The 15,677-nt window shown below is 34.8% G+C and overlaps 1 protein-coding gene across 3 annotated transcripts; it reads left to right on the forward strand.

The window, feature by feature from the left end:
• Positions 1 to 2,305: 2,305 nt before the first annotated feature.
• CSN2 (casein beta) lies at positions 2,306 to 15,590 on the forward strand. 3 transcript variants are annotated; one of them, XM_082390294.1, is made up of 8 exons: positions 2,306 to 7,073; positions 7,811 to 7,837; positions 7,945 to 7,971; positions 9,007 to 9,030; positions 9,124 to 9,168; positions 10,848 to 11,345; positions 11,935 to 11,976; positions 12,700 to 15,590. In XM_082390294.1, the coding sequence occupies exons 1-7, from the start codon at positions 7,023 to 7,025 to the stop codon at positions 11,938 to 11,940; spliced, it is 678 nt and encodes a 225-aa protein (XP_082246420.1). In that variant the 5' UTR covers positions 2,306 to 7,022; the 3' UTR covers positions 11,941 to 11,976; positions 12,700 to 15,590. The 3 variants fall into 3 exon arrangements, with proteins under 3 accessions (XP_082246420.1, XP_082246419.1, XP_082246418.1); XM_082390293.1 differs by lacking the exon at positions 11,935 to 11,976; XM_082390292.1 differs by having other exon boundaries at positions 10,848 to 15,590.
• Positions 15,591 to 15,677: the final 87 nt, after the last annotated feature.

Consider the following 15,677-nt stretch of genomic DNA (forward strand, 5'->3'; position numbering starts at 1 on the left):
GTCTCATATATAACTTTTCCATTCCATAATTCCATGTCTTCACGTCTTTCCTATGTATAATACCTTCTGAAAGAGAATGCTCTCTCTTCACATTCTCTGACTAACAAACTCCTATGTATTTTCCAAGACAAAGTTGAAATTTGAACATTTCTGTGACAATATCCTCCAAACCTCAGGTAGGTCTAGTGCTTGCTTATTTGGTGTTTTCTTTAAGAGAGTGTTTACACTGATGCTGTATTTTAGTCAGTCACATCTTAATTAATTCATTTACTCAGTCAACAGTCATTTAAACTATGTAAATAAATGAATTTAATTTTATTACATAAACTACTTAAACTTATTTAAAAGTAACTAGATGTATTATTCTAGGCTCCTGGGATATAGCCCTCATGAAACTTACATTCTTTTAAGGGAAACAGATTTATAAGTGTACAGGGCTACAGAAACACAAACAATTGGAGACAAGTACCAAAAAAAAAAAAATCACGATAAAAAGTAAAATGTATAGTATTTACATTATATTATATGAAAAGAAGAAAAATAGGTAAAGGAAGTGGGGTAGGAAATGTCAGGAGGAGTACTGGGGAAGATGGCCAGGAAAAGCCTCACAGAACAATTAAGTAGAGACATAAGAGAAGAGTAGGGAGTGGTGCATGCATTTATCTGGGGAAAGAATTCTGGACTGAGGAAACGACCGATGGAAAGCTATCAGGTGGCAGCTCACCTACTGTGCTCAAGGAATAGCAAAGAGGCCAGCAGGACAGAGCAGGAACTAGACGGAGAATACACAGAACATGAGGTCAAAGAGGCAACAGGGGGCCTGATGATGTAAGGTATTTTAGGTCATTGTAATGACTTTTGGATTTTAATCTGGGAGTGACAGGAAACCAATGAAAGGCAGTATGTAGACGTGTTGTTGCTTTGAATGTTAAATAGTCTAAGAAAGTCAGGGAGAATATGTGACTGCTGCACTTCATTTTATAGTGAGAACAATTGTCATGGTTGAGTATTTTTTGTCAGCTACATTCACAGGGACAGAAGGTAGAATTCGGATTAACCTGGGATATGATTTAGGTAAGACAGTATAGTAAAATTGGAGACAAGTAGGGGTTTTGAATATCTGTATACAAGTGTGATAATAGCAATTTCCTTGAAATTCAAATTGGGAAAAGAGGGGCATATAGACATAAGGAATTCAAAGACACTGAAGCACTGACAGGATGGTTGAAAGGTCCTAGATTCTGATGAAACCAAATAATGTTTGGCTTCAGATATAAAAAGGGGTTTATTCAGTAGGTAGGAAATGGTATAGGAAAGTAGGCAGGATGAAATTATGGAGTGGTGAAATTACTTTCATGACAAAATGTAGTCATATGTCCTTCCACATTTATGATCTGATAATGAGCAGGAACCACACCATCTTTGTCTTTTTTCTTTGTGTGACTTTTCAAGTCACCCAGTACAGTGCTTCTAAATGTGAGATGATTTTTCACCGCCCTGCCCCAGGAGACATTTGGAAATTTCTTGAGACATTTTGGGTTCTAATAGCTGTGTGGTTGGTGCTACTGGTATCTTATGGGTAGAGGCCAGGGAAGCTGCTAAACATCCTACAACACACAGGATAACCCCCACAACAAAGAATTCTCCTGCCCAAAATATCAATAGCATGAAGGTTGAAAAATACTGGTCTGGCATGTAGTATGTGCTCAATAAATGTATCTTGAACTTGAGTGCAGTTTTATGATCATATGTAAAGGGAGAGTAATTAGGATTAAGAGTGTGTCCTCTGAATCAGGGTTCTGGGTTTTATGCTTTCATTGTGTCTGCTTGCTCACAGAACATATTTCTTATTCCCTGATTCTTGATTAACTTTATAAATTAATCTTAATAGCTATATTTCACATAAATAAGATGTTATTTTATTGTATTTGGATAATCTCATGGAAAGAATTAAAATACTCCATCTATATAAATAATGCTAGGCTAAACTATCTATCCCTACCTAATAATTTGTCAGAATTAATTAATTCTGTGTTCTGTTGTTCCTAAGTCTGAATTATTATATAAATCCTATTTATTTTCCTTCTCCCCACCTTCATGTTTTGGAAGTTATTAAACAGTACCTCAAATATTTTTTAAGAAACTGAAGTTTTTAGTTAACAGCTCTATCTCTAAATAGCTATAGTATCCTGAAAAAAATAATACAAATTCCCAGGTCCTCAGTTTCCTCTTCTCTAAAATATATTTAAGACATCATATGGATGATATCTCTTAACTTTTTTTTTTTTTTTTTTGGCTATGCCACACAGCTTGCGGGATCTTAGTTTCCTGACCAGGGATCGAACCTATGCCCGCCACAATGGGAGTGCAGAGTCCTAACCACTGGACCACTAGGGAATTCCCGATATCTCTTCTAGTTCTTATTTGCTGAACATTTTTTGGTCCCTTTATTGTACTCTTTATCCAGCTTTTCTATTGCTCTCTTTCTTGAGGGTATTACTTACATGATTTCAGCTAGAATATATCCAAAACGCATGACTGCATATTTCAGATCCATCATTCAATATGGGAAAAAGCTTTGGCTGAACAAATTCTGCTTATAGCAAATAGTACTAGAACATCTTGCTTAGATTATATCTTGCTCCTCACCCAGGATTATCTTATAAAATTTCCCTGTATGAAATTCTCATTTTGCTTATAAAAATGGCAACTCTTAAGTTATACATTGCAAAAGCTTGAGTTGCCCACATGGCGCTTTGCTTCTTATTGGTCCTGTGTTCTGAAGCTTACATGGCCAGTGGCACCTGATGTTATCTTAAATCTCAGGCTTTTTAATTTTCCCTTGGACAAGCTCCTTTCTCTAGTGTATTGTTAGTGCTTTCCTTGATCAAGGTTTTACCTACTCTTCTGGCCCAATTGAGTCCATAACTATATCAATTAATATAATTCAAACTTGGTGAGAGACAGTCATAAGGCAATGCTGTGTTTATTGCACAATATGTAAAATATCTTGCTGAGAAAATAAAAAGGAAGTGTTGAATGGGTAGGGCATGCTTGCTTTTGTATTCCTTTTCTCAGAAATCACACTTTTTTGGCTGTGGCCTTGGCAACCAAGAGCTAACACATAAAGGCACGTGGAACAGCCAAGGCCTTTTCTAGTTATACCTATGACACTGGAGTCATTTTATCATTTCTTTTCATGGCTTCCTCCTGGCTCCCTATGAACAGTCTTAGAATGAAGATTACCTGAATAATTCAAATACATAGCAGACATTGACTTGGGTTTTCTAAGCAATACAAAACTTGTATGACAGTCAGATATGTTCCTCTCCCACACACATCTAGCATGATATGAATGCAAAGTATATTGTGAAGAAAAAATATTAATTATGTTAAAGTGCTTACTTTAGAAGGGCATCTATCTGTCCTGAAGCCCTGAATATATCTATTACAGGCAATGAATAGAAGAAACAAACCTTCTAAAAATGAGTAGTGTCAAATACAACTACATTTATGAACATCAATTGCTAAAGAGGCAAAGAAACTTGAAGACTGCTTTTGTAAATGGGCACCTAAAAAGTACTTTTGAGGTCTGGCTCAGACTCTATTGTAGTACTTTGAGTAAGACCCCCCTCCTGTCTGGGTTTTCATTTTCTTTCTTCCTTCCCTCATTTGTCCTTCCATGTATACTAGCTGATAAACATTGACTCACTGTAAAAGATATGAGGCCAAACCTGAGCTGCCCCGTTTTAATGAATTTGTACCACTATCATTCATTTTGTAGAAGTATTCTTTAAATGTTACTTTCTGTCTTAAAACCCTTCAACAAATCCCCACTATCTAGAGAATAAAATTCACGTTCCTTAGGATCATTTCATGCTTTGCCCATCATTATCTGACCCCTTTCTCTTTCTCTCTTCTCATCTCAATCTGCTTGCAATCATCTCAATCCTTGCAATTCATGACCCAGATTCACTACTTGATTTAATTGTAGTGACTTCTTTCTCTTATTCAAGACCCTATTCTTCCTTTCCTTTTAGCCTATAACTCTCTTCCCTCTTCGGGTCTAAGCTACCATCATGGACTTGTTAGCTTGTCATTTTCTCCATTACAGCATAAAACACTAACAGCTATTCAGGTTAGCACGAAATTATGTCTTTTGTGTGGCTTGTGTCTCTCTGGTGTCTATTAGAATTTCCCCACAATTAAGATCTTGAAGACCCACCAAGTACTAAAGAGACTTTATTGTGGTTACAATAACTTGGGGACTGGGCCAGAACATCACTGTCCCCCAGCCAATGTCTGTAGTTACTGGACAGTGTCATTTCCTTTATCAGATTGTGAATTATTCCCTTGTTAAAATGCTCCCCAGAATTTCTGGGGAGAGATAATAGGAAGAATTCATTTTCTAATCATGCAGACTTCTTGGAATTCAAACTCACTATTGATTTTATTTCAACCACAAAATTAGCATGGCATTAAATACTGTATATAAAGGGCCACAAAAGCAGACCATTATCCACTCAGCTCCTCCTTCACTTCTTTTCCTCTACTTCAGAAAAAAGGTAAGAATTTCAGATGTAAATTCAATGTATCCTCTCCTCATCTTTATTTCAAACTAAGTTGAGATATAGAAAGAATATAATTGCTTAAAATATATCTTTAAACGTTAGAGTATTTAAGGTAGTGCTAACAATATGTTTAGCACTTAGGTTGAAAAAAAATAGAAGTACCTATAAAGATTTGATAAAAATTATAATGACAGCATATGTTTTCTGATTCTAACAAAATGTAGTAACAGTGATTGCTATTTTCTTTAGTACACGACTAGTTAACAGGCTATATTAAAAGATCTATTTCTTGAAGTAAATATTTTTCAGTTTGATTAAACATACCACAACCATAAAGGCAAACACATTTAATTTATAGTATGGGGATTTGAATAATTATTATTGAGAAAGCATTAGCCAACAAATAGTTTATAGAAGTAGCATACTGAGTCAAGAAATGGACAATATTTTTAGAAGAAGAGTGTATTTATCAAAATTGTTTAGAACATCCAAATTCCCAGTTTATCATTTAGTTTATACTATTTAAAAAGTATTAAAATAGATACATGAAACACAGAATTAAGTTAAAGAGAAACAAAGTGTTTTACTTTGTACAAAAATTCTAGATCTGACAGAGATGACCAGGAAACAAAAATTAAGGAAAAATATGATCTGAAAGAAAGAATAGCTCAAAGTATATTAGTCAATAATAAAATTCTTGCTTGAAAATCTGTATATAAAATGCTAATTATAAAATAAAGAAAATATAATAATATTCTCCCTACTTGTAATGAATTCTAATATAGTACCATACTCTTTTTTTGGGTCATGACAATAAAAAATTATTTAGAAATTTATAGAAGTATTAGGTAAAGTAAAATTAATATAGAATTATCACCCATGAGAAAAATCTAGAAAAAAATTTCTTAATTTAGTTTGAAAATCTGGGATTGATGATTGTGTGTCAAGGGATATTAGTGACACAAACATTATTTTTTACAAGAACTTATAGAAATTCAACAAGACCAACCATTTAGTACATTTTGGTCAAAAGTGATAACATATTTTATGTTATGCTCCAAGGAGAAGTAGCCTAGAGTGGGGACTGGACAAAAGAACCTGACACCTTGGTAAATCATCAAGGGATAAGTACACATTTTCACGGAGAGAAAATAAACGGAGTGTATGATCTCTAAAATTATGTGCGACAAAGGAGAAGAGATGGCATTAGGCGTGTGGGGATGAAGACTGAGAGGTGGATATACATGGAGAAGAGACAATCCAATCAGTCCTAGAAAATGCCTGGATAAGTGGAGCAAATAAAAGAAATGCTAAAATGAAAATGGTGGTCTTATTGGAAATAAAGAGATATGAATAAGCCAAATACCCATGGAAATCATTTAGTTCAGTAGAGAAAAGATAAAAATAAAATATGATCTTCTTCTTTGTATACATTTTCTTTGATCAGTTGACTCTCAATAGAACTGAGGCTCCAACAGGACTGAAACCTTAATATTTTGTTCACTGCTAAAATCCCAGCACCTAAACAATGTCTGACAATAAAAGGTGCTAAATAAATATATATTTTTTTAAATTTTATTTTTATTTATTTTTGGCTGCAACGGGTCTTCGTTGCTGTGAGCAGGCTTTCTCTAGTTGCAGTGAGCGGGGGCTACTCTTCATTGTAGTGCGCAGGCTTCTCGTTGTGGTGGCCTCTCTTGTTGTGGAGCATAGGCCCTAAGAGCACGGGCTTCAGTAGTTGTGGCACGTGGGCTCAGTAGTTGTGGCTCGCAGCTCTAGAGCGCAGGGTCAGTAGTTGTGGTGCACGGGCTTAGTTGCTCCTTGGCATGTGGGATCTTCCTGGACCAGGGCTCGAACCTGTCTCCCCTGCATTGGCAGGCGAATTCTTAACCCCTGCACCACCAGGGAAGCCCCTAAATAAATATTTTTGAATAAATGAATCAACTAATTAATCTTTCTGTAAATATTTGTAACTTTTTTTTCTGTCTTTCAAAAAAGCCCTCATAAGTACTGTGAATGAGATGAAAACGAGTAAAGTAGGATAGGGCTGTTAGCTGAAAATATCTGAATGGCTGGCAATGAAATATAAACTTGGTATGTAAGATTAAGGAGCCATAGTAGATTTTGACCTTGGTCATATGATAAAACTTCTATTAGTATTTTTTCTAAAATACAGTCATTTTCTTCTTCTTCTTTTTTTTTTTTTCTTTTTTTGGCCGCACCATGTGGCATGCGGCATCCTAATTCACCAACCAGGGATTGAACCGCCCCCCTGCAGTGGAAGCATGGAGTCTTAACCATGGGACCACCAGGGAAGTCCCCAGACATTTTTATTTTACATTATCTTTGGTTTCTTTTAAAGGAAAGTAATCCTACCTAAATAAGAAAATATATTAGATTGACAAGTAATATACCGTTTCCTCATTTCCCCATTCACAGGACTTGATAGCCATGAAGGTCCTCATCCTTGCCTGCTTGGTGGCTCTTGCCCTTGCAGGAGAGGTAAGTACAGAAAATATCTTGAAATAACTAAGAAATAGTACTATCTGCCTATTTGCAGAATGTAGTATTACCAACATTTTAAATGTATAAATAATGCAGAATCTCAGATTTTTTTTTGACTTCTAAGAAAAGCATTTACATTCACCCACTATCTCAACAGAATCCTATTGGACCACAAATCTGGGTCAAATGCTTCTACAGTATTGTGCCACCAGTCCCTAAAGGAAAAGCAAACAGACCAATAAGCAGCAGACAAACAAGAAGAAACACACATAAGAACAAAAAATTGAGTAATGTTGCACAAATACAATTGCATGCATGTGCAATCTTGATAAATATATCTTATTCCAGTGATGAAATATACATATCTCTTACTCTAGGGAACTGGGCTGATTCCTACCTGTACATATTCAGCAGAGGATGCTACTCCGGAAGATGAATAGTCATAAACATACTCATAATCATAATAAAAAGTGTTCAATACAAATTAAAATAACTCCTTTTCTGTTACCCATAAAAAAGACTCTTCATTAAGGTAAAATTAAAATATACCAATAAAAAGGTACTAAATTTGAAAGCTGTAAAAGCAATTACAAGTCTCTCAAAAGACATATAACATTTTTTATTCCTCAGATTTGTGAAATAGCTCTCCATAAGGAAGGTAAAAATTAGGTAGGAAAAATGTTTAATAATGGGTTAGCTATGGGAACTAAAATGGTGTATTTTTTTCTCTATAGAAAGAAGAACCCAAAGTATCCGGTGAGGTAAGATATTTTTATTCAGAGAAAAATTTCCAACCATAAAGTAATAACACTTCCTGATGATCTAGTAGAAGACTCAGCTGATTGTTGATTTCTTTTTTCCTTTACAGACTGTGCAAAGCCTTTCAAGCAGCGAGGTAAGACAACGATCATTCGGAGGCAATTTCCCAAATTTAGAACAAAAAACTACTGTACTTTCTTTTTGTGTTAAATTAGGGCAGTTAAGCCAATGTAGCTATGTTCTGACAGGTAACTAATGTAAATTTCCACTGTATAGGTTTAAAGACAGAATAAATGTCTAGAAGATTTAGTATTCTAGCAGTTTCTAAGTTTGCCTGCTACTTGAATTGTGTCACTGTGCCCTGCTTTTTTTTTTTTTTTTTGATGAACTATACAGTCCTCTTTTCTATCTTGAACTCTCTCTATGTTAACCTCTTTCACTGTTTTGACATTTATTGAGCACTTTCTGTATCAGACTTTGACTGGAAGCTGTGGTACAAACTGGAAAGAGGGATGCGCTTAGTAAAGAGTGGGCAGACATGCAAATGGACATATTTTGTTATTATAATAGCAATCTAGTAAATAAGAGGCAGTGAGAATTAGTGTAGTCCTAAATCTGCCTGGGGGAGTCATGTAGATATTAATGCTTGCACCACTCTTTTTGGGTCTGTTATCACCTGTTAGTTAAATGGTACATCAATATACTTTGTCTTTTTGCAAAGGTTATAAGATCCTTAGGGGAGGGTATGTATTTCTTACAATTCATTTGAAGCATAAACATAACAAGGGAACTAAGAATGATTAACAAATGCATCAATGGTTATTATCATATATTTTCAATGGCTATTCTTCTAGATCTAGATGAGGGCATTAGAGATCATTTGTTGTCATAAGAAGGGAACAGGGTGATAGAGAGAAATTAGCTTCTGTTAAATGCCTCTTTTGGTATTATGCTCACTAATTTTCTTTTGTTTCTTGACTGCGTCATCTGTTCTTTTATACAACAGATTTATTCAGAAGAGTGTAACATAAAGTTTCAGCAATTAAAATAATGATATTATCAAACAATATGTCTGCATTAGCCTATTAAATGTCTTCATTTTCTGATGTATGTTGACAACTAAGAATTGTTCATTAAAACTAAACCTGATTTTATTTTTTTTTCCCCGAAGGAATCTGTTACGCACATCAACAAGGTAAAACCGTTATATTTAAATGTACATATTTTCAAAATTTCCTGTTTGATTTTTACAAATAATAACATTTCTTTATGTGTAATTGTTTTTTAGCAGAAAGTTGAGAAGTTTAAACATGAGGAACAGCAGCAAACAGAGGTAATTTTTTCATGATTCATATATTTTGAAAATTATAATGAAACATAATACATGCAAACATACTTATAATAATTATGTTCAGTCTAAAGAATGGTAATAATATAAACATCAGTGTAAGAAATTAAACTTTGAGAAGGTGAAAATATTTTTAAAGACTTAAACATGTTTTTTTTTAATTTTTTATTTTATTTTTAATTTATGGCTGTGTTGGGTCTTCGTTTCTGTGCGAGGGCTTTCTCTAGTTGTGGCAAGCGGTGGCCACTCTTCATCGCGGTGCGCGGGCCTCTCAGTATCGTGGCCTCTCTTGTTGCGGAGCACAGGCTCCAGACGCGCAGGCTCAGTAGTTGTGGCTCATGGGCCTAGTCGCTCCGCGGCATGTGGGATCTTCCCAGACAAGGACTCGAACCCGTGTCCCCTGCATTGGCAGGCAGATTCTCAACCACTGCGCCACCAGGGAAGCCCGACTTAAGCACATTTTTAAACACATAATCAGCTTCCAGAATTTAGTATAAATACCTAAGAATAACTATTGATTTATTCATTTTACTAATAGTATACCTGTTTTCAATAAGTGCACATCGGTAGGAACATTTCTGGATAGGGGTCTGTGATCCCCTTATTCTCAAGATGGATATGGTGAGGAAAGAGAGGAGGGAAGCAGTGTGGCAAAAATCCTAATTTGATCATTTATCAGCTGTATAACCTTGGCTCCAAGTTTATCTGTACCTCAATTTCTTCACCTGTAAATTGAGAATATTCATAAAACCCCAGGATGGATGAGCTGGCACATAGTGAATATTCAATGATTTTACATTAGCATTCTGTAGCTTTTATGTTCCCATTTATGAATGCGTGGAGTTCCTAAAAGTATTTCCATTACGCAGATGAGAGAAGTGACATACAGAACAATTGAGTACACAGTTGTGTGGCAACATCACATAGTTATTAAATAGCACAGCTTGCTTAAAAATAAGGATTGGGAACAACATAAAATTCTGTAATTATATTACTTTTGTGGTAACATATTTATCTAATCGCTATATTTAAGCTTTCCTGTTTTACCAATGAAGTTAGATTGTCTGGAACTTACACCAAATATTTGCTAAATCGAAATGAATTTACAAATTGATGCCTCTTTAAAGACTCAAGATTACCACCTTCTACCAAGGGAAGTAGTGCTAGAAGTTTGCTGTTGTTAAGTAACTCCTTGAATTAAAAAAACAAATTAAGACTTACTTTTCATTAAAACAAACAAAAATAAACCTTGAAGTTATCCCTTTAAGTCTTTTAAAAATAGATCTTCATTCATTATATGAAAACAATTTTGACTATTATCAACATTGTTGATAAGTCTGTACCCTCTGAAGACCAAAGTATATAGCTACAGCTCTGCAGGCAACTCAGGAAAAGGTGAAACAAGTCTTGAAATCTCCAAACATTGATTTCTTTTGGCTCTGTGGATTCATCTATGAAGGAAGTGGGTTAATGAGAAATCCCTTAGTGAGCATTTTACTCATTAATCTTCACAGGACCCCAAATAATTTCTTAACCAAAGTAAGTGAAAGATTTTGTTTCTCTCTTTTCACTGAATTATTGTTCAAAAAAGAGGAGGCTAATTCATCATGAATGACAATTATAACTGAATTACGGACGCAAAGATTATTTTTCCTTCTTTCCAGGATGAACGCCAGGATAAAATCCACCACTTTTCCCAGCCACAGCCTCTAGTCTATTCCTACACTGGGCCAATCCCTTCCCCTATCCTTCCACAAAACGTCCTGACTCTTGCTCAGCCCCCTGTGGTGGTGCCTTTCCCTCAGCCTGAAATAATGGAAATCCCCAAAGCTAAGGAGACTATCCTTCCTAAGCATAAAGAAATGCCCTTCCCTATATCTCCAGTAGAGCCCTTTATTGAAAGCCAGAGCCTGCCTCTCACTGATCTTGAAAATCTGCACCTTCCTCTGTCTCTGCTCCAGTCTTTGATGCACCAGCCTCCCCAGCCTCTTCCTCCTACCCCCATGTTTCCTCCTCAGACCCTGCCATCCCTTTCTCAGCCCAAAGTCCTGCCTATTCCCCAGCAAGTGGTGCCCCACATCCAGAGACATATGCCCATCCAGGCCCTTCTGCTGTACCAGGAGCCTGTACATGGTCCTATCCGGGGGCTCTACCCTGTTATTGTAAGTCCAAATTTACTAATTGTGCTGTTTCACTTATGACGTTAGAGTAATTGAAAGCTCTAGAATAAAAGAAAAAATGAATAATGAATGGTTCCAAAATGCATATAGTTTAGATCAGTGGTTCTCAACACTAGCTACGAATAGAATAACCTGGAGAACTTCCCCCCCCCCCACCCCCCACCAAATCTCAATGTCTAGGCTTACCCATGGAGATTCTGATATAATTGTTCTTTCTATGTAGAAGAAACTGAATATTGGGAAGAAATAATTTCAGGGACTATGATTTAATTGGTCTGTTGATAATTTAGATAAAGAGGATTAAGGTGTACTAAAGCCAGAATTAAATTTGATAATCTCATTTGGTTGGGAATAACAAACCTAAGAAAGTTTGTTATTTTCTACAATTTTGAAGTTTTCCTTATGCACAATTATTTCCCCACATGCCTCATTTCACATCTTGTTTTTGATGTATGAGCATATGACGGCAAAATACTGAGGTTTTTATTTCAATACTCATGAAATTCTTAGGGAAAGTGTTCTTGCCAAAAGGTGAATTGTATATTTATTCATTTATTTTTTAATTTTTAAGGTCTAAGAGGATTTCAAAATTAATGCCCCCTCCTCACTTTTGGTAAGCTTTAGGAGTTTGGAGATAGAATGATCATTTTTATAGTTAATATCTTTTTACATTTCATTTTCCTGGATAAGCCCCAAATAGTGGCAACTTCCATCAATATACCAACTTAATTATTAATTATCAATTTATTCTCAATGACTGACTATTATTTATGCACCTGAAATTTTGTATCTTTTATATTTCAAATAATTCACAATTGTATGTATGTGCTGTTGACAGATTTGATTGTTTTTCTTTCAATTGCCTATATCCTTATGTTTGATTATCATCATTTTTAGGGAAAACTGAAAATAATTTCTTCTACTTTTATGTAAACATGTTAGAGCTTATTTTAAAGATCAACTGCATTCACATTTCCAACTTAGGCTTTATGAACTTCAATTAGTTATTAGTTAAAATTTATATATTGTCTTTTAATTCATGAGTAAAAATACAGTTTCTTAGTCCAGACATAAGGCTTAAAAAGGGAATAGAATATAGTTTTGAGATTCTTAAGATGCGAATCCTTTTGTGGTCATGACCCAGTAGACATAAAACAATTCCAAATGAGCTGATATTTGGTCCTAGAGGAACTTTTATATGCCTCCAAGATAGGGCACAACATGGTGCATTTGTAATAAAATTTCTCTTATGAATTAGTCCCACCAAAATTACAAATGGGGAGAGATGAAGAGTTATACCATATAACCAATTCTATATTTGTTCTCTATTCCACAGAATTGACTGCAACTGGAAATGTGGCAACTTTTCAATCCTTGCATCATGCTACCAAAATAATTTTTAAATGAGTTGACATGGAAAAAATGAAACTTTATTCCTTTATTTATTTTATGCTTTATATGACATTCATCTTAATTTGAATTTGACTCATAAACTCTATATTTTGAAAGGTTTAATTCAACAAAATTTCAACTTTAAGTGGGAAATACCATAAACATATCAAAAATATGTATAAAAATAGTTTCTGGAATTGTGTTTATTATTATTTCTTTAAGAATCTCTTTCCTAACCAGTCATTTCAATAAATTAATCCTTAGGCATATTTAAGCTTTCCTGTCTTTATTATAATTTTTCAGATGTAATTGGCCTCTTTATTTTTAACTTAAAGTTATCATTGGCATTAAAAATAGCCATGGAAAAATTGAAATTGAATAGAATGCTTTGAATTGAATACCAGAGGATATTAAAAGGTGGAGGAAAAGATAGGGTGATCATATGCTGCATATACTCTAGAAAGTCTTGGTTTATACCTATTATCTCAGTTGAACTATTACACTTGTGACTTTCACTCTCAGAAGTATCCAGCATTAGATAAATTTTATGGTCATAAATCAGGAATTTATGACCTAATTTATTTATGACCTAATAAATAGGAAAAAAAAGCTTCAAATGTGATATCTGAATCACAGCTCTATAACGTGGTAGCTAAGTGGTGCTGCATAAGTTAGCCTCTAAGAGGTTCCATTTCTACATCTATAAAATAGTCAATTTAAGGGGTTTTATTGAAGTTTTAATGTGAATAGTGCACTGCACGGTACATGATAGGTGTTCCTGGTTGCCCCATGTTCCTGACTTCACTTACACCAGAGCAGCAAGAGCCAGTATCACAATCAGAATGAGCTGAGTTATGTGATTTTAGCCATTAATGCAGAAGAGAGCAGACTTATGTGAAGCTCTGATATCCATTGTCTCTGTCTGTGGGGTAATTGTTTCATCATGATGAATTATCTGTCTACCAAATCCTACATTTTTATACACAATTCCATCCCCTTGAGTTTACACAGTGACTTGTCTAATTTCATCTTTCCTGCATCCTCAATGTTTTCCTCACCACAGGATCAAGTCCAAGCTGTACTTAAGCATAATATCTCCTATCTTTAAAGAAAAATTCCATCCTTGACAGTTCTTTAGGTTACTCTATGACAACTGTCATAAAAGAAGTATCCAAACTGCTGTGTCCATTTTTTCACTTGTTATTCTCTCATTAGCTTGCTCCAATCAAGATTTTATTCCTATGGAAACGACTTTCTTGAAGATTACCAATAACTTTTGTCTTACTAATCTGTGTTCATTTTACCCAACCTCTCAGTGCTATTTCGTAGAGTTGATCATTCCTTCTTTTTTGAAATATCACACTTCTTTTCGTTTGAAATCCTAAACCTGTTAAGCCCTTGGTTTCTCTCTTAACTCACTAGCCACTTGTTTGCAGTCTCCCTTTTGGCATTTTCTCCTTTTTCAAAACTTTAAGGGTTGGAGTACCCTAGAGGTTAGCCTTACTTTGGTTGATGTTGTTCAGTTCCAAGGCTTTAAGTTCATTCATGAGCTCAGAGCTTCCACACGTATGTCTCCAAACTTACTTCTTTTCTGAACCCCAAACTCACTTACTCAACTGCATTCTTTGCCTCCACATCTGAGTACCTAATTAATATCCCAAATGTGATATGGCCAAGCATAAATTTTTGTGTGAATCCAGTCCCCAACTTGCTCAAAATTTAATTGGGCATATTTCAATAACAAAGGCAACTGATGTAATAGTATGTAGGCAATAGACCTGAATAGGCACTTCACCAAAAGAGGTTATCTTAATGGTCAATAAATATATGAAAAAGTGCTCAACATCATTAGTCCTCGGAAAAAAATGCAAATTAAAGATACTGAATAATATAATGACACGACCACCAGAATGACTGAAATGAAAAGAATTGGTAATACCAAGTGTTTGCAAAAAAAGAGCAAACAAAAGGAATGAAAAGCAAAGCTAAAATAAATGTTAACTGGTACAAGCAACTTGGAAACCTGCATTAGTCTTTGTTGAAGATAAACATCTGCTTATCTTATGACTAGCAGTTTCACTCTTAGGTATATAACCAAAAGAAATATATATATATATATATATAAAATATATATTTATATATGTTTGCTCTAAAGACATTTATACATATATATATATACACACATATATGCTCTAAAACATTTAACCAATATTTTTAGCAATGTTATTATTAATATCCCAAACTAAAATCAGCATAAGTGTGAATTAACAGTATTTTGTATAAATAAATTGTGGTATACAATGCAAAGGGATATTATACTGTAATTAACATGAATGAGTTACTGTCACACAGAACAACGTGGATGAATTTTATATAAATAGCACTGAATGACAGTAACTAGACACAAAATATAGTGGAATGTACAACCCCATAAGTAGAATCTATTAGAATCTATGAGCAATTAATATCTGATGAGATAAACTAGACTATTGGTTATCTGAGGGAAGGTAGAACTTGATAGGGAATGTGAGAAAGTGCTCTCAGGTATTAGTGATATTCTTTCCCTTAGCCTGGAAGATGAGTACTCTGTGGTAATTCATTTAGATGTGGGCACTCAGTGCATACCCTACCTTCTTCCTTTTCCTTATGGTTGGGGCCTCACCAATGCAGAATCACTTCTTTGCTTTCGGACTTGAATGTAATTACATACTAGGGCATAAAACCCGGTTTCCTCAGAAGCTGTGGAATAGTTGGCTAATGCTACTGTGAAATGCATAGTTTTAGTCCCCACTGGGCTGAAATTTTTAAAATGAGAGGCAGGAGGTAAGAGAGAACTTGCAGATTAATTCTCCCTTCTTTATTCTCTGTATATTATTCAGAGGTGGTCATTACACAATAATCACCTTCCATTTTTTTTTTTTT

Source organism: Balaenoptera borealis (assembly GCF_965194805.1).
Source record: "Balaenoptera borealis genome assembly, chromosome: 4".
Taxonomy (NCBI): Eukaryota; Metazoa; Chordata; class Mammalia; order Artiodactyla; family Balaenopteridae; genus Balaenoptera; species Balaenoptera borealis.

Excerpts from the sequence above, each read along its gene's own strand:
- CSN2 (XM_082390292.1), top strand. The coding sequence starts at position 7,023 with ATGAAGGTCCTCATCCTTGCCTGCTTGGTGGCTCTTGCCCTTGCAGGA. Across the intron at positions 7,972-9,006 it reads AAAGCCTTTCAAGCAGCGAG|GAATCTGTTACGCACATCAA; the intron begins GTAAGACAACGA and ends TTTTCCCCGAAG. Across the intron at positions 9,169-10,847 it reads AGGAACAGCAGCAAACAGAG|GATGAACGCCAGGATAAAAT; the intron begins GTAATTTTTTCA and ends CCTTCTTTCCAG.